Source organism: Mesoplodon mirus (genome assembly GCF_964341445.2).
Source record: "Mesoplodon mirus genome assembly, chromosome: 5".
NCBI lineage: Eukaryota > Metazoa > Chordata > Mammalia > Artiodactyla > Ziphiidae > Mesoplodon > Mesoplodon mirus.
Window position 1 is genome coordinate 124,611,623 of NC_138980.1, and position 20,141 is coordinate 124,631,763.

General features: G+C 42.3%; 1 protein-coding gene across 1 annotated transcript in view; it reads right to left on the bottom strand.

Moving 5' to 3' along the window:
* ANKDD1B (ankyrin repeat and death domain containing 1B) overlaps nt 1-19,844 on the bottom strand; it is a gene marked incomplete at both ends in the record, with an annotated part of 53,156 nt that extends 33,312 nt beyond the window's left edge. The window contains 6 exon segments of the mRNA XM_082623311.1: nt 7,452-7,549; nt 10,067-10,170; nt 17,859-17,892; nt 17,894-18,045; nt 18,148-18,278; nt 19,771-19,844. Of these exon segments, the coding sequence (XP_082479437.1) occupies nt 7,452-7,549; nt 10,067-10,170; nt 17,859-17,892; nt 17,894-18,045; nt 18,148-18,278; nt 19,771-19,844 (593 nt within the window).
* Nucleotides 19,845-20,141: the final 297 nt, after the last annotated feature.

A 20,141-nucleotide genomic window follows, 5' to 3' on the forward strand; every position in this document is an offset into this window, starting at 1 on the left:
TAATTGTAAGTTCATGTGTCTGCTTTTGTTTCCTTTTATCCTTGTCAAAAAACCATCCATTAACTACAAATGAGGTCTGAGGATCTAACTATAATCACATGGTGATTATAGTTAATAACACTTTTATATAATTGAAATTTGCTAGAGAGTAGAATTTAAATGTTCTCATCAAAAGAAGAAATGAGGTGATGAGTGTGTTAATTAACTAGATGAGAGGAATCCTTTCACAACGTATACACACACTGAATCATCACCAGGTACACTTTAAATGTACCACAGTTTTATTTGAACCATACCTCAATAAAGCTGAAAAGAATTTTTAAATAAATCTCGTTTAAAATGAAAACAAACAACAACAACAGCAAAACCCATAGGGAAATGGGGCAGGGGCTCAACACTCAAAAACTCTGTCATTGACTCCTTTTTAAAAAGATAGGACCCTGCTATGGACTGAATGTCTGTGTTCCTTGGTAATTCATAGGTTGAAGCCTATCCCCAATGTGCTGGTATTTGAAAGTCATGCCTTTGGGAGATAATTCGGTCAGGAGGGTGGAACCCTCATGAATGGGATTAGTGCCCTTATAAACAGACACAGAGAGCTTGCTTCCTCTTGCCGCTCTCCACTGAGAGTGGATAAACCCAGAAGCAGCTCTCACAAGATGCTGGCAGTGATGTTGTCTTAATCTTGGACTCTCCAGTTCCCAGATCTGTGAGAAATAAACGTTTGTTGTGGAAGCCACCCAGCCTATGGTGTATTTGTTACAGCAGCACAAGATGAGACAGACCCTAACAAAAGCAATAGTACAATTGTACGTGTTAAATGGTTAGGTATTTAATCACCGTGAATATGGTACTGGACCTCAAACAAAATCATCCATAACCTCTGTATACATGCCTTCTAAAAAGTAAGCCTTCGCAGCACATCTTATGGGCCTCTTGTAATCAACTGTATTTGTAATCCTGGAGACCAATTTGCTAAATGTATAGCCTATAAATAAATAAACAAGGAGTGAGGGTCTGTGGGGGACTTCCATTTTAAAGTGTATAAGCCTTTTGGCAGTTACTCTGGCTGCCCCCAGAAATTGCATTAATGTTTTCTCTTATTCTCAGTAAAGTTTGGGTATGGAGAAGTAAAAAAGCAAGTCCCAGATTATGGAGATGTAACTCTAAATCTGTGGTTCTTCACTGGGGGCAATTTTGCCCCCAGGGGTCATTTGGAGATTTCTGGAGACACTTTTGGTTGTTGTGACCTAGGGGAGATGTTGGCATTTAGTGGGTAGAGACCAGAGATGCTGCAAACATCCTATAACCCCCCCAACCTCCACCACAACAAAAAATCACCTGACCAACAGGTCAATAGTGCCACTGTGGAGAAACCCTTCTCTAAATGTACATACCCTATAATATTTACCTTTCAGCTGTCACACTACACAGTGAGGCAGTCTATTAAAGTCTAGAGTGAAGAAAACGCTTACCAATTTCTGCACTTTTTCCCAAGGAACAATGATGTACAATAACTAGTTGAGGATTCTCAAGAAATTTTACCCCTTAATTTAGCCTTCCCTATAAATCAATGTTTCACACCTAGTAACACTAAATCTAGTTTCACATATGGTCAAAAAAGAGGCCAGAAATATTTGGGATAGATGATAGATCATATTTTGATAGAAGCTCTATTTTTCCCTAAGAGGTCATTCCTAATTTTAAAGCAGCCAACACTTAAGGATTTCAAACACCCATCATAAAATCCAAAAGCAAGGAATTCAAGAGGCAAACAACTTGAGTCTCTGAAACCATAAATTCCAAATGGAGCCATCGTTCCTCAGAGGCAAAGAATCACTCCTCACAGATGTAATAAAGTAAGTCTTCTGATAGGAAACTGACATGCCTGAGAAGTTTATGAGCGTGAGTCATAGATTACATTCGTAGTCAGTACCTGATGCTCTATAAACTGTAAAATGCCCACAGACACCGACAACCTGTCCTCATTACCAGTCTGATGACAGGCAAGAAGGTCAATAACTTCCCCGGGGAACACTTGCACTCAGAGTAAGCAGCTCTGAGAGTGATGCCTGCATTATCCTCTGGGCACCACCTGCACCCCACCTGGGATCCTTTGTTCACATCTGGAGTAAGAGCCTCCATTTACCTCGTCTGCCTCTTCCCCAGATTTGTGGATGCTGCCCACTTTGAACCTGGAGTCCTCAGCCCCTGGGCTATGCATTTGATCCTCAGCACGCAACTTACCTGTTACAGTCTCAGTGCTTGCTCCCCAACAGAGTGTAGGTTCCTCAAAGCAGGGACTGTATCTATGTCAGTGCTTCCTGAAACAATCACCTGGGGATACTGTTAAATCGCAGATTCTGATTCAGAAGGTCTGGGATGGGGCCCAAGATCCTGCATTTCTAACAAGCTCCCTGGTGATGCCAGTTCTTCTGGTCCCAGGACCTACTTTGAGTAGCAAGGACTTATATCTAGTTGAATCCCCAGTAGTTGGCATTGATACTCACCCACAACAGGTACTGAATAAATATTGATGGTGAAGGGGTGCCATTGTTGGCTCTTTGCAAATAGGTGTTAGAACTCAAAAGACAGAACTGCTAAGTCAAACTGAGGGCTCATCACTCAGATAAAGAAGCTGCCAGATCTGGCCAAACATGGCATTGCTTGAATTATAAAAAGCATTTTATTAGTTATGCTCTAATGCCACTGTGAATAATTGATTTAGTTACAGAAATACTTAACTTAATGAATCTTTCAAGGCAGAGTACAGAGGTACATCAGGAATGATGTTATTTCCCACCTGACAGCATTTCAATCCCCCAAGGCAAAGTTACAAGAAGCTGATGCTAGCCAGAGTCATGCTTCAAATACAGGGTAATAAAAATATATGTTCAGAAAAGCCTCAGAGAGAACAAAGTGGTAAAACCTCTCTCCATCATTTTGGGTATAACTGACTTACACTCTGACATAAACGAGTAGTGTGTTTAATACATTAGACACATGGCAATCCTCAGACATGCTGTTTAAAAGAAAAGATGCTATTGAACCTGGGCAATGGATACACCAGTGTTTACTGTACAATTCTCTCCATTTTCATAGTATGTCAAAGGTTTAGGGTTATGGTCCTGTTTAAGATGGTATAAGTACACTCCACTCTGTCTCTCCCAACAAATGCTACTAAAATCTCTGGACAGACGTTTGGAACAGCTATTTGAGGACTCTGAGAAGTAAATGACAGCAGGTAGATTGGGGAAGAAAACCAGAATTCAAAATACAAACAATCAGGGTTTCCTGATCTTTTTGTTTTTTCTTCCATACCTTCCAGCTGGGACTCAAGGCAGTACAAATCACTGGCCCGGACAGAAACAGCTCCAAGAGGAGTTTCCCATTCTGGTCTAAGAAGTGGAAGGGGGCCCCTACAGGGCAGAGAAGGTGGGGGAAATCCTAATTTTATTTTGTTTTGTTTTGTTTTGTTTTCTCTTCTGGTTCCGCCCCAGGCAAGCCTCACTCCCAAAGTTGCAACCCCACAGTAGAAGGGGTAGGAGCAGTGACTGGGCAAGCAGTGACAGAGGGAATCCTTCTCTCTGACCCAAGGAACTGTGGTCAGAAGAGGAGGGTGCAGGTGGGGAAGGGGGAGAAAGGGTTTTTTTTCCTCTCTTAGTCCCAGAGGGAGACATAACTGTGGGAAGTACACAGCAGAGCTGGGATACTACACCCTTCGCTTTCTAGTCAGAAGACCAGGAAAAGGTGGAGAAGGGCCCTGTAGGTGGAGAATGTAGGGGAGATGATCTTGGAGAGGTGGGAGTTCAAGAAAGCAACCCCATAAAGTTGTGTATGTACTACTGGCCTCCCCCCGGACCTGTACATGTTCCTGACCCTAAACAGTGTGACAAAAGCTTGGGGAACTGAACTATGGGGTAGACCACTGCCCAGGTCTAAGACTGGCTCATGGATAGCGCACAGGTCCAAATAGCACTGCAAAAGTGTTAAAAACTGGTGACAGTGGTGTCAAATGGTGTTGAAGAAATCGGTCATCCATATACCAGATTCCTTATAACTTTATACTTAAATTAACTCAAAACGGATGATAAATCTAAATGTAAAACACAAGGCTATAAAAGTTTTAGAAGAAAAATATGAGAAATCTTCATAACCTTAAGTTAGGCAAATCATTCTTAGATATAATACCAATAGCTAGATTCATTTTTAAAATACAAGTGAACTGAATTTCATCAAAATTAAAAACTTCTGCTCTATGAAAAACACTAAAAAGATAAGCTGCAGAGTGTGAAAAAATATTTGCAAATCACATATCTAACAAAGGACTTGGATCCAGAATATATAATGAACTCTCAAAACTCTACAATTAAAACAGGGACTTCCCTGGTGGTCTAGTGGTTAAGAATTTGCCTTCCAATGCAGGGGACACGGATTCGACCCTTGGTGGGGGAACTAAGATCCCACATGCCATGGGGCAACTAAGCCTGAACGCTGCAACTACTGAGCCTGCGTGCCACAACTAGGGAGTCTGCGTGCTGCAACTACAGAGCCCACATGCTCTGGAATCCATGTGCCACAACTAGAGAGCCCTCACACTCTGGAGCCCATGTGCCACAACTAGAGAGAAGCCTGCACGCTGCAACGAAGAGCCTGCGCACCGCAACTAAGACCCGCCACAGCCAAAAATAAATAAAGAAACAAATAAATATTTTTTTAAAAAATAGTACCAAGCACACAGGGTTGTTGCAAAGATCAAATAAAATTAATTAAAAAAACCCAACATAATCAATTTTTTTAATGTTCAAAAGATTTGAACAGACATATCACCAAAGAAGATATACAAATGGTAAATAACACAAGAAAATATGCTTTAATAATAATTAGCTATTAAAGAAATGCAAATGAAACCACAATGAGATGCCAATACAAACCTATTAGAATGCCTAAAATTAAGGGAGAAAAATAACAATACCAAGTGCTGATGAGGATGTGGAACAAATGGAAACCTAGTACATTGCTGGTGGGAATGAAAATGGTACAGCCCCTCTAAGAAAGTCTAGTGGCTTCTTGTATATAGCTCACTATATGCCCCAGTAATCTCACTTCTCTAGGTATTTACACTAAAGAAATGGCAACTTATGCTTACACAAATACCTGTACACTAACGTTTACAGCAGCTTTACTTGTTAGAGTCAAAAACTGGAAGCAACTCTAATGTCCTTCAACTGGTGAATGGATATAATAAACTGTGGTATATCTATACACTGGAATACTATTCAGCAATAAAAAAGGAGGAATTACTGATACATGCAACACATGAACCTCAGAGAAATTTTGCTGAGTGAAAAAAGCCAGTGTCAAAAGGTTATATATTATACGGTATCATTTATATGGCACTCTCAAAAAGGCAAAATTATAGAGATGGAGAAAGGATCAGTGGCTTCCAGGGTAGGGGAGGGTTTGGCTACAAAGAGGTTTTGACTACAAAGAGGCAGCATAAGGGATTTTTCTGGATGATGCAACTGTTCTGTATTTTGATTGTGATAGTGGTTACATGAACTTATACATGTGTTAAAATTCATAAAGCTGTATGCTAAGAAGAAAGTTAATGAACAGTATGTTAATTTAAAAATTAAAGTAAAATAAAAAGTTACTGTATCTGGGTTTCAATGTTAAAATAAAAATAGACTCTTGGCAATCAGGTCTATTACCAAAACATCTTTTGCAGGCTAAATAACATTAAAAAATAATCAAATGATAATTTTCAGACCTAAACAACATGTTCCTTAAGTATTATAACTGTAATGCAACTTATTACACTCATTAAGTTGGAGTGTTTGCAGTGCCAATTTTTAAAAATATTTATTTATTTATTTCTTTATATTTATTTTTTGCTGTGTTGGGTCTTCATTGCTGTGCGCGGGCTTTCTCTAGTTGCGGTGAGCGGGGGCTACTCTTCGTTGCAGTGTGCGGGCTTCTCATTGTTGTGGCTTCTCTTGTTGCGGAGCACGGGCTCTAGGCACACAGGCTTCAGTAGTTGTGGCATGTGGGCTCAGTAGTTGTGGCATGTGGGCTCAGTAGTTGTGGCTTGCGGGCTCTAGAGCTCAGGCTCAGTAGTTGTGGTGCATGGCTTAGTTGCTCCACAGCATGTGGGATCTTCCCGGCCCAGGGATCAAACCTGTGTCCCTTGCATGGGCAGGCAGATTCTTAACCACTGAGCCACCAGGGAAGCCCTGCAGTGCCAATTTTTAAAAAGGGGTTTTTCTTCATTCTGATTCTGTTGTTTATCAATCCACTTGCCTACCAATACCAGAGCAATAAATTAGACAGAGAGGGATGTGTCCCTCTGGTGATACAAAGAGAAACTCTCATCATTATGAAGTCTAGGCCATGTCTAGGAGTGCTGACAAAACCAATAAGATAAACAATAAGATGACCAATTGGTTTGAACTGATTTCATTTATTCATCTTCCAAACATTTACTACACATACTAAACCTTGCCCTGTGAGACAGGAAGGTAAAGCAATGCTGAGTCTTACCCTCCAAAGAGTCAGTCCAGAGAAAAAATAGAATCGCTCTTTAAGAATTTTTTGAATAGTTTAACTGTAGAAAACATGGCCCATTGGATTAACTAAGAATCAAGAACTATCGTCCATTGGATTAACTAAAAGCCAAGGTTATCACCTACTTTTGCAACTGGAGATGATAAACGTGATGTTGGGTCTCTCCAGCCTAACTGGTTTCCTTGTTCCATGGTAAAGTATTAAACGAAGTTGGGAAAAGTACTTGGAAAATCTTTAGGGTGGATTTTGATATCTAGGCAGATAAATCATCAAGGTGATATGTGGCTAAGGCCATGGTCTCTGGAATCAGATAAGCCAGGTTCAAATCCTGCCTCCACTCCTTCTTAGATATAATTTTGGGGGCAAGATACTTAACCTGTCTTTGTCTCAGGCCCCTCATCTGTAAATTGGACATTATAGCAATACTTTTCTCACAAGGCTGTGGGCACTAAATATCAAAGTCCTGAGGTTGGTGCCTGGTACACTGGTACACAGTATGTGTTTAATACGCCTTATTTATTTATCAGAGTTCACAGGGAAAAGTCCAGATTTAATGTCCCTGAGTCCAGTTAGCTTCTGTCTTCTATGCCCCCAGTTACACTCTAGGCAACCATTTTATTCTTACAAATGCATGCTACTGGCCATAAGGTCAATATGGGAAAATAAGTAAAAGCGTAAATCCTATAGGTAATGGGTAAACAATTGGTGACTACCAAATACATAGAGCACATAATATGCGTATTCTCTAAAGAGATTTTTCCAAAATGAACACTGCCAATGGAAATATTTTGTGTGTAGGTGGAGAAAAGATAACCCAAGCGGTCAGATTTTCCCCTTACGTTGGTTATGCTCTGATCCATTCTCCCCAACGAAGACGAGGTTACCTCACCAGCAACACGCCCCCGGCCTTGAGATTCAGCAAGAAATCCACCGCAGACAAATGACCTGTCCCCACTGCAAAAGGCAGGGCTGTGCGGTTCATCTGAGGAAAAACAATTTGTGTCTTCAGTCATCTGATTGTTATTTAGCCTTCTTAAGATTCCTGGTTCTTGAACGGCCATAATTTTCTATCAGGTGCTTGTGTTTTGATTATTTATCTACTATTTGCCTTGCCTTTGAAAGTAGTGAGAACTGTATCCAGCATAATCTTGCATTTCTCTACTGTTAGATAACAGAGAATTTAGCAATCAACCGGAGGATATGCCTCAAGCTGAAATCCATTGCATAACCTATGACTGATTGTAACAGTAAAGTGGATTTCAACTAGAGAGTAAAAGCTGTATTTCTCCTGTATGCAATCATTAATAATAGTAGGACATGTTGATAATGCATAACAAAAAATCTTCCTAGAAGTTCAATCCATATATGGTTCTTTTCTCTGTAATTTTTGGACTGTAAATTTTACTGAAGCAAACAAATCAAGAAAGAGAAGGAAGGAAGGAAGGAAGGAAGGAAGGAAGGAAGGAAGGAAGGAAGGGAGAGAGGGAGAGGGAGGTGGGAGGGGAGGGGAGGGGAGGAAAGGAGGAAGGAGGGAGGAAGAAAAGACACACAAAGAGAAAGAAAGCTATAAATATCTTTTGCTTCAAAGAAAAGCCAACTTGGTGCTCCCAGGATGTCTAGAGACAGTCTGACGTGCTTCAGACAATGGATGTCTTGCTTGTAACGAAAACACATGTCGTATTTCCCACATTCTAGATACTGATCTTGCTTCCAAAGAATTTACTATCCTTTGTTTCTCATAAATAATTTACTGCAAAAATTGAGAACTGTTTAATCTGATTTCCTTGGTAGCTAAGTCAGTGATAAACTAAATTTGAGTTACCCTTGCTATTGTCTGCAGTCTAGAGCTATGTCCTAGTATGTCAAATTTGGGCTTATAAACTCTCCTTTAACTTTATTCATGAATAAGGATGCAAATCAAAATACCATCCAAGATAATTCAATAAAACCACTTCCGTGTTTTTTCATTTCTGTCATCACAGATTTTAAGGAACTCTACCAGTAACCATGTCAACAATTTGCTGTAAACAGGACTAAAAGAGATGTCATTACAAAGCATAATATAATTCATCAGGAGTTTACAATAACTTGCCACACTGACTGTAAGTTTAAGTGTACTATCTCTCTAAGTACTTTAATATAAAAATATGGTTGAAAATATCAGAAAGTTATATGGAAAAAATTTTCAAATGGTTATAAAAGTACACTGGAGAATCTATTTCCTGCTGTTTGGAAAAATGATTATTGCTTTACTTATTCAACAGTTAATCTAGATATTACCTTCAAAGATCCTTGCTTATTTCTTTAATTTTTGCTCCCTTCCTTCCTTGATTCCCTTTTCTTTTTGTTCCTAAAATTGTTATGCTGTAAAAATTTGCTATTTTTCTACTCTTTCTAGGATGTCTGTGGACAATGAATATGGTATACACAGGTAACACATCAGACATACACATGTACACACACACAATATACACAGACACATAAACTCCCACATACCCATAAACACAGATCCCCTCACACACACACATGCACAACTGTTAAACACCCTTCCACTGCACATGATGCATGAACTCAGTTTCTATGAACTCATTGCCTGGGATAGATCCAGGTTTTGTGGAACGTCAAGTTTACACTCTTTGGCAGCCCTCTTTAAAGCCAAAGTCAGAAAGCTTAATGGATTACAGTTAAAATTGCTTACTTTTTCAGGTTTTACAAAATCATATAACAATGGAACACACTGCTAGAGTCCTCCCAGTGCCTTGGAAGGAGTCTGTGCAAGCAGGTGTCTTAAAGTTTATGCTTCATTTAGCATTACATCCACCTCTGCCATCCCCACAAATTGTCCTAAACAACTGACACAGCCCCCACTCTGTTCACTTTGATAAACCCTGCCTGGTGGGGCTGTCAGGAAATCCCCACAGAAGCAAGCAGTAGGAAATCCATATGTCTGGCAGTGGGACCTCTCCCCTAAACCCAGGCACTTGAAGAACAAGTGAGAGCCAGGTTTCAGAAGAGGCCTCACTGCCCAACATGCAGATGAACTATATTTCAAAAGCAATAAAATGCAAACCCATACTCCCCATGGGATTTTAAATTTGGAAGGCCCCAACCATAAAGGACATCACTGGCGAGAAAACAATGATGAACTGTGTAGCAAAAGATGTTCTGCCTTTCCAGAATGTTTGAGGCCAAAGTGATCCACAGGCTATGATCCAGGACCAAGTCCAGGCCCATAACCTTGACAGCTGGCGTCACTGTCCACCCACAGACTTAGTACAGCTGCACATAAAGACCCTGGACGCTTCCCCTTGGAACAGATCAGTTAAAACACCCAGAGCCTCTTCCACTGCTTGATTCCACCTTTAGCTTAAACATTATGGAATTGCCAGCAACGGAGCTCTCCCTCATCTCATTTAGCAGAATCACTTTTATTTTTATTTCAGTTGGACTGTGTAAACCCACACCACTGTCACTTGTCACATCTGTGATTTCTACTCACATTGTTCACAGCATTCATGTTAACCTTCTTTTCAAACAGCTTCTCCATAAGCTCCAAATTATTGCTTTTAGCAGCATTCTGGAAGCTTCTCTCATTTGGCAGCACTGAAAGCAAGCAAGCAAGCAAGCAAGCATGACAGGGAATTTAAGAGGGCTGAAGAGAAAGCAAACCTCGTGTGGCAAACCTTGGAACTAAAAAGTTGAAACAACAGCCTTGAGCCTTTCGCTTTCTGCTATTCTGGACGTGGGAACTTTGCTTCAATATTTCATAAAGCTGTATTATCAAGATTCCATTTTCTCCTCATGCTGCAAGTATTTTCACAGCCTTAAAAATCTTCCCGGTCCCAAGCAAAACATTATTCCAAAGGACCACCCTGAAACCAGCAATGCAGTATCTAGTTCTAGGAGGTCAGAGGGTGGCCATTGACTTCTCAGGGGGTGTTGTTTATAAGACGTTTGTACAAGATTACACAGGGAGGAGCCCAAATACTCCATGCAAGCTTACAGAGATAAAACTGTTGTCTGCAGGACCCTGTGCAGATGCCAGACCTGCAGAAATAGAACCTTAAAATGCAGCACATCATATAAATATACACGAACGAAGGCTAAAAGGGATGAACCTGTTTTATTCTCATTTATATGAAAGGAGATAAAAGTGGATTCACACTTTTAACTATAAACATTAACATTACTATACACTATGAACATTATATGTCACATACAAATACATATTCAGATGGCAGGTTTTATTAAATAGCCTAGAGAAGATTCCAGGATTTACTGAGTTGTTTGTTTGTTTGTTTGTTGTTGGTTTGTTGTTGTTATTTTGTAATGTAAAGGAGCTGGAAAGCTTTCAGAGGACAATCACAACATTGGGGAATGAAGTCAGAATTGGGATGATCTGAAATCAGCAATCGACCATCTCCAAAAAGAAAGGACCTAAGAGAGGTTTTATAGACTTTTTTTTTTCTTTTTTGGCTGCGTTGGATCTTCGTTGCTGCATGCGGGCTTTTCTCTAGCTGTGGCGAGCGGGGGCTACTCTTCGTTGTGGTGTGCAGGCTTCTCATTGCGGTGTCTTCTTTTGTTGCAGAGCACAGGCTCTAGGCATGCAGGCTTCAGTAGTTGTGGCTCGCAGGCTCAGTAGTTGTGGCTCACTGGCTCTACAGCGTAGGCTCAGTAGCTGTGGTGCACATTCTTAGTTGCTCTGCAGCCTGTGGGATCTTCCTGGACCAGGGCTCGAACCCGTGTTCCCTGCATTGGCAGGTGGATTCTTAACCACTGTGCCACCAGGGAAGTCCCTATAGATGTGTTGTTGAGTAGTTTTCCTAGCATCTGCCAAGGACTTTTTGGCATGCTTCCAAGTCCAGTCAAACACCAGGGAGTATCTTCCTGGGAGACATACACATTCATTCTATCGCTTGGCTCTTCCTATTGGGTTGGCAAAAAGAAGTTCATTTGGGTTTTTCCGTGCCATCTTACGGAAAAATCCGAATGAACTTTTTGGCCAACCCAATACTGCTACTCTTGCTACCACTCTAAGTACCTTCAACATACAGGTAGATGATTAATCCAACACCTTGGTCTCTCAGTTCCCTAACCCCCTCACCTCCAATAATCTTTTCCTCCACCTGACCTCAGCCACCTAATTTCAGAGTCATACTCTTGACATGACTATCATCACTACATCATAATGAGACAGGAAGGGGGCCGGGCACAATCTCTAAAAGAACGCATAGGCTGAGGACACGACATAAACTGGTTAGAACCAGATAGGTCCAAGATAGCAGATGAGTTGACTTCCACTAGACCTTGAGCCTCAGTATATGCTCAGCTCATTGTAACACATCAGCACCTCTAAATGAGACACCCACAGGTGCCATGACAGTTCCAAGGCCGACCATAAAGGTCAAAAAGTGGGTGGTGGCCCAATTCCTGGAAATCCCCACCCCTTCCCCAAAATAGCTGGAATACTCCCACTCATGAACCTATGAAATTACCCATCCCTATAAAAACGGACAAGCCCATACCCTGGTGCCTCTTGCCTTCCAAGATGCCCCACACTCTGTCTATGGAGTGTGCATCTCCCTGAATAAACCTTCTTTCACTTTACTATGGCTCGCTCTTGAATTCTTTCCTGAGCAAAGCCAAGAACCCACCCTTGGCAGCCGTCCCAGGGACTCGGACGTGACCTGGGATGTGAACATCCTCCCGCGCCCTGCTCTCTTTCCTGCGACAATAACTACACTACCTCTGACATCTTCAAGAATCCCATCCTCTGACCATGGCCTCATCCATGCAGCTCACCTGCTCTAGTTTGCCCAGTCCGGAAATTTTGCGACCTCATCAAGTCCTCCATTCCACTCTTCTCACCATCTTTTTATATTATCCATCCCTTAGGCCTTTACTTCCCTCCTCACCCAGTTTAGATCCTACGGTCCATCTTCGAACCACTTCCGTGCAAACACATTTACCTCCCTCACCACTCGCTTCCTTCATCCGACTAGTTGGCAGAATCCAAATTCTGAGATTAAACCCAGCGGCTATCTGCTCCATTTCTATACCTGGACAGCTAAAAGTCAAACAATCTACCTACCTACATTTATACCCACACTCTCTGTTTTTACTTCTGTTACAATCAATGAAGCATCCCTGTGCCTACCCAAGGCCAACCTCTCCACTTGGGATCTAGATCCCATCCCTTCTCATCTTTTCAATTATCTCATCTATCTCCTGGAAATTATCCTCTTTCTCCTCTGCATCATTTAATGTCTCTCCAGTGGACTGTTCCCTTGAACATATACAGAGATGCTATAATACCTCTAGTGTAAAAAAAAAAAAAAATCCCTTAACTTCACATCCCTTTCCAACTGCCATTCCACTTCTCAATCTCCCATTACCCTCAAACTTCTTAGAAGTGTTCTATAATGATGTTCTATAATGATGTCTCCATGTACTCACCTCACCATCTCATCTCAACCTATGCTAATCAGACATCATGCCTATTGCTCCACCAAAACTGCTCTTATCAGGGTCACTCCATCTTGCTAAAATCCAGTCATCACTTCTCTGTCATGTGCACTGAACTTTTGGCAGATATGACACAAAGGACCACACTCTCCTTATAACACATTTTCCTCCAGGCTTCTGTTAGACCACTTGTTGCTTTCCATCTCTTTCACTGGTTCTTCCTCCTCTGCTTGATTTCCAAATGTTGGAGCACCCTAGGGTTTTTATAAAACTAACAACCTGATGGAGTAGACATTATTACCCCCATCTTACAGATGAGGAAACTGAGGCTTAGAAAAGTTAAACCACTTGCTCATGCCTTAAAGATAATAAATGATAGAATTGTCCTAGGCAGCCTGAATTCAAAGCCCAAGCTTCCAGTCACTGCATGTGTCCAGGGTGTCAGTATGAGAGTGTACTGCTGAATTAGAGGTCCAAATTGCCCACTGGCCACATGCTTTAGCTAACACATTCCACTGGTTAGGCCGGACTCCTCTCAGCTCCTTCTCCTGGTTCGTACACAGCTTGGCCACAGCTCCTTGCCCCAGTGTATTAATCCAAAGGGAGGGGGGTTCTATTTCCAGGTCCTTATCGCTCTTTGGTATGTCCCTGAAATAGCAAGTCAAGACTTTACTGTGCCCGGAAATATGACACATGGATTGTAGTCTGTCCCTGAAGTTGAGTATCTTGCCCCTTTTCTACCATATCTATAAGGAAAATTAAGGGACTTCCCTGGTGGTCCAGTGGTTAAGAATCCGCCTTCCAATGCAGGGGATGCGGGTTCAATCCCTGGTTGGGGACCTAAGATCCCACATGCTGCGCCGCAACTACTGAGCCCACGCACTCTGGAGCTTGTGTGCCATAACTAGAGAGATGCCCACATGCCACAACTAGAGAGAAGCCTGTACGCCACAACTAAGACCCGACGCAGCCAAAAATAAATAAATATTTTAAAAAATTTAATTTTAAGGAAGTCTCTAAGACAATTAAAAAGCACCATAAAAAACTCCTGGTCCAAGCCAATTACATCAGAATATCTAGGGGCTTAAAATGTTCAATGGCTAGCCCACAGCTTACTAATTGTGTAACCCTATAACAATTCTGAATTTTAATATCCCAACCTGTAAAACAGAGATTATAAAACCTTCCTTCAGTGGTGTGAAGGAGCCAGCTTGTACAGGCTAATAAGAACCGACTGTGTGTAACTCTTCTCAACTCTGTGTTCAGTGACATCACATTGTAGCTTGAAATCAGTCACAGTGGAAGCATTACACAAAGGAAATTGGAAAACACTACAACTCAGAACTTTTTCTCCCAGAGAGTTGGTAGTTAGACCCTTACTAACACACCACCATCTACCTTCCAGGTAATAAGGGACAGAGTCGAGAAAATGGCCCAGACAAAATCATAAACATTTCAATTAACTAAATAATATTTATAAGAGTACTTTACTATATATGCGTTAAAAATGTAATGGATAAAATCAAGTAAAGGTTAAATGTTCAGTCAAAAACAACAGGTTAGGGCTTCCCTGGTGGCGCTGTGATGGAGAATCTGCCTGCTGGTGCAGGGGACATGGGTTCGAGCCCTGGTCTGGGAGGATCCCATATGCCACGGAGCAACTGGGCCCGTGAGCCACAACTACTGAGCCTGCGCGTCTGGAGCCTGTGCTCAACAAGAGAGGCCGCGACAGTGAGAGGCCCGTGCACCACGATGAAGAATGGCCCCCGCTCGCCGCAACGAGAGAAAGCCCTCACGCAGAAACGAAGACCCAACACAGCCAAAAATAATTAAAAAAAAAAAAAAAGATGTAGCAGGGTACTGGTAGCGGTAAAGATCTAGGTTAGTGTAGGAGACATACTTTAAAAAAAAAAAAAACAGGTTACACAGAGCTGTATCATTCACTTAAACGTCTAGGGGTACAATACTCCATGCCTTCAGTAGCAGAGCAAGTTTGAGGAAAGAGGGTCAGAACAGGAGGGGGCCATGCTGAGCTAGAAAAACAAGTCCAGACCTCCTCTTTCATTTCATTCAGGTGGTACCTCAAATGGTACCACCTCTGAAAAACCATGCCGGACCACCCAATACTCTTTCCCCTGTCATTCTCTACCCCTGTGCCCTACTCCATTCTTTCTTCATATCATTTGACATTATTTGACATTTAATACATATACTTGTTCACTGTCTGCTTCCTCCACCTGAATACACATCCAGGGGGGAAGCTGAAGTGATCCCAGTGCCTAGTGCTAGTAGGTGTTCAATAAATATTTGTTCAATGGTTGGATGGAAGGGCTGGGTAACACAATCACTTCCAGAAGAATACTGCCAGGAGGGAATGTAGGCTCAGTACTATGAGAACTTCCAAGTTTTGAAAAAAAAAAAAAAAATCTGGACCAGGGATCAAAGAGGAAATCTCAAGAGAAATTAGAAAATATTTTGAACCAAATGAAAATTAAAATAAAATATATCAAAATGTGTGGGATGCAGCTAAAGCTTATAGGATTAAATTATCAGAAAAGAAGAAAGGCTTCAAGTCAATAATCTAAGCTCCTACCTTGAGAAAGTAAAAAATGAAGAGCAAAATAAACCTGAATCAAGCAGACAGAAGAAAAACAACAAAGGTAAAAGCAGTAATCAATAAAACTGAAAACAGAAAAACAATAGAGAAAAACCAATAAAAACAAAAGCTGGTTCTTTGAAGACGTCAATAAAATCAATAAACCTCTAGCAAGACTACGAAAAAAGAGGGAAGACACACATTACCCATGTAAGGAATGAAAGAGAGCAGGGCACTACAGTCTCCACAGACGTTAAAAGATGAGAAAGAGAACACTGTGAACAACTCCATGCACATACATTCAACAACTTAGGGCTTCCCTGGTGGCGCAGTGGTTGAGAATCCGCCTGCCGACGCAGGGGACGCGGGTTCGTGCCCCGGTCCGGGAAGATCCCACATACCGCAGAGCGGCTGGGCCCGTGAGCCATGGCCGCTGAGCCTGCGCGTCCGGAGCCTGTGCTCCGCAACGGGAGAAGCCACAACAGTGAGAGGCCCGCGTACCGCCAAAAAAAAAAAAAAAAAAAGTCAACAACTTAGATGAAACAATTCCTCAAAAACCACAAACAACCAAAATTCGCTCAAGATTACACAGATAACTGGATAATCCTATAACTATTAAAGAAATGGGCTTTGTAGTTTTAAAAATTCCTAAAAAGAAATCCTCATACCCAGATAGTTTCACTGGTGAATTCTACCAAATATTTAAAGGATAACATCAAGTCTATACCATCTCTTCCAGAAAACAGAAGAGGAGGAAACACTTCCCAACACATCTTATGAGATCAGCATTTCCTTGATTCTAAAACCAAAGACATTACAAGAATAGAAAACTATAAACAAATATCCCTCAACAACATAGATTCAAAACTCCTCAAACATTATCAAATCAAATCCAGTCATATATAAAAAGTATAATACACCATAACCATGTGGGGTTTATCCTGACAATGCAAAACTGGTTCCATATTTGAAAATCAATCAATGTAATCTACTATATTAGTAGTCTAAAAAAGAAAAACTACATGATCATTTAAATTGATGAAGAAAAAGCATTTAAAAAAATTCAACATCGGGCTTCCCGTGTGGCGCAGTGGTTAAGAACCTGCCTGCCAACGCAGCGAACACGGGTTCGAGCCCTGGTCCGGGAAGATCCCACATGCTGCCGAGCAACTAAGCACGTGCGCCACAGCTACTAAGCCTGCGCTCTAGAGCCCGCGAGCCACAACTACTGAAACCCGCGCGCCTAGAGCCCGTGCTCCGCAACAAGAGAAGCCACCGCAATGAGAAGCCCCCGTTCACTGCAACGAAAAGTAGCCCCCACTCTCCACAACTAGACAAAGCCCGCGTGCAGCAACAAAGACCCATGCAGCCAAAAATAAATAAATAAATTTATAAGGAAAAAAAAGAAAGAAACCATGGTGCTCTGCCCGCAAGGCTGGTCTTCAGGAAATGAGGCCATCCCACCTATCCACCTTGGAGGGTGTGCTCGTTAAAAGACTCGACGTCATTCTCAACCTTGAAGACCCTTAAACAGCGTCCCTGAGTTTATGCTATAAACCCCCAAGGCATAGATGATCCCCTCCATGCTTTAAAAACTTAAAGCACAGAAAGATTAAGTGACTTACTTAAAGTCACACAATAAATCAGTGAATGCGTCAGGCTATAGGAGATAACGGCACATAAAACTCTTTCCGGGGCTTCCCTGGTGGCGCAGTGGTTGAGAGTCCGCCTGCCGATGTAGGGCACACGGGTTCGTGACCCGGTCCGGGAGGATCCCACATGCCGCGGAGCGGCTAGGCCCGTGAGCCATGGCCGCTGAGCCTGCGCGTCCGGAGCCTGTGCTCCGGCAACGGGAGAGGCCACAACAGTGAGAGGCCCGCGTACAGCAAAAAAAAAAACAAAAACAAAACAAAAAACTCTTTCCTTATTTGTAAAAGGACTTAATCATTTCTTGAAAAATCCTTTTCCTTAATTTGAAAGGGTAACACTTTCCTTCCACCCACAGCGCAGGGTTTACCGGAAATAAAACGTCCTGAGAAATGTGAGTCAAAACTTGGGTGGGGGTGGATCCCAAAGCTGAAAACTAGCCCTCAGAGGGCACAGGGATGAGGATGCGCTCGGGTCCCTTCCCGCCGCGGCCCGAGCGCTGCACCCACACCGCTCAACCAGCTCCCCGCGCCCGCGCGGCGCCGCCAGCGCCGGCGTCTCCAGGCCTTGTTCCCAGGCTCACAGAACTCGTGCTCGGCCGCCGCCTTCTCGCGCGCGCGGACGCTCTTGCTTCGGGATCCGCGCCAGGCGTCTCCAGGGCCGGGCCGCCGCGCCCCTCAGGCCCTCCCGCAACCCCTTGGCGGCCGCAGCCTCGCCGAGCAGCAGCCCCCTTGCCGCTTCCCTGCGCCCCGGGGCGCGCCGACCCGGCTCTATGTCCGACCCCGAGGCCCCCAAGCCCCCGAGGCCGCTCACCCCCGGGGCCGCTCTCGGCTGCGGGCGCTTCTACGCGCGGCTCGCCCCGGGTCTCCAGCCCTGGCTGGGCGGTGTCGCCTTCAGGTGTGGCGTGATGTGGTTGGGTTCACGCGAGGTAAAACGTTCTGAGGAAACTCCCGGCGTACACTGAGGCCGTTCTTCGTACAGCTGGGAGAAGTGTCGAGGTTGGCTTGATAACCAACACTATCGGAACTTAAGTATTGAATCATTTTTAAATGGGCATCCAGAATTTTCTCTAGAATAAAGTAAGACTCGATAGCCTCTCTGAAGATGGAAAACCTTGGTACCCCATTTTAATGCAGTGGTAACCTACTGGACTCCCCATCTTGGGTTTTATTTCTTTCTTAGTGGTTTATAAAATAAAGAATTGATGAAATATAGTAAACTATTCTGGGCAATCGTGTGCCTACCTAAAATTCTAATAATATGGAAGAAAAGTAGAATATTGAAGGACAACCTGGATATCTCCATTGAATCCCTAGTACATAAGCACTGTGTTTGATGGATTACAAACAAATAAAACCATGGCACATCTCATGCCTGTGGATGGGTTCAGAAGTTAAATTCGAAGTTGAGCATATTCTAGGAGTGAAAAAAAAATTGAGCCCTAATAAAACAGAATTAGATCTGACCCCAGAACTGACCCACCTTTTTGGTACACACAGACGGATATGAGTGATGTTAGGAAAGCATTGTCTATAAAAATGCACAAAATGGTTTAGAGAAGGGAAGGATACTGATGAAAGCTGAGAAATAAGTTGGAAGGCCAGAGATTAGGCAACTGTTGAGGATTTGACAAAAGGAATAGAAAGAAGTGGATATTTTCAACAGGCCCTACAAGGGTAGACAGAATTCAGTAACAGATATGGGTTCAGGTGAGGTTGTGTGTATAGTATGTATATACACACATATATATATGGTGTATGCACATCTATGCATATATATATGTAGGTATATATAGGTTTGAAATCATAACAAACTTAAGAGACCGCGATTACAAGGAAAGTGTGAAAACTATTTGCCTCTGAATTATCTTCTGTCTCCCTGAGCCTTTTGTAGACAGCATTAGAAAATAAATTACCTCACACTTGTAAGGGGAGCAGTCCAATATACGATTTAATAAATGGAATCATGTTTTCAATACTCACCATAATATCATTTGAGTTTTTCTTAAACAACTGTTAATCCAATTATGTATTACAAAGCAAAAGTGATTATCCCTTAATGATTCAACAAAAGAACAGCTTTTGCTTCAGGGGTATAAACACATCTCTGTGATGTTCACTAGAGCCCTACCAGCACCAGGTATGCTCAAATGTATTACTGCTTTTCAAAATGGGACATTACTGGGACTTCACTGGTGGTCCAGTGGTTAAGACTCCACCCTTCCACTGCAGGGGGCACAGGTTCAATCCCTGGTTGGGGAACTAAGATGTCACGTACCACAAGGCATGGCCAAAAAAAAAAGGGGACATTACTTATGAAAAAAAAAAAAAAAAAGGCAGCAGGCACCAGGTGTGATTTTCAAAATGGAATATTTCCTCAAAAATCATTTTTTTTTTAGCCCTAGGTTAATAGTCATATTTTGAGCCTTTTTCCAAATATTTCCAAGCTACCCCAAAAGAACACAGTAATAAAACATTTATAAAGCAAGCAATTACCCAATAAAGGGAAAGAAGTACAATTCTCTCTTTCCAGAATGCCCGTCCTTAGTGCCCAGCTTGAGTGCAGCCATCTACGTCGGCCACCCTGTCTTCACAGAGAAAATTAGCATGACAGTAATAGACACCAGTCTTTGGGCAAACATTATTTATTCATTTATGGGTCAACAAATGATAGTTAACACCTACTGAGTGCCAGGCTTTACACTTCACACTTATAATTCAGAGATCAGTGAAAGACAGTCCAGCATCTCTAGCAGCCTACAACCTAGAAGGGAGAGACCGCAGCAAAGCCACAACAAAGAATGTTTCAGTGTCTTCATAGAGAAACAGGAGCACAAAGGAGTGACTAATCAGTTTTCCTAGGGGAC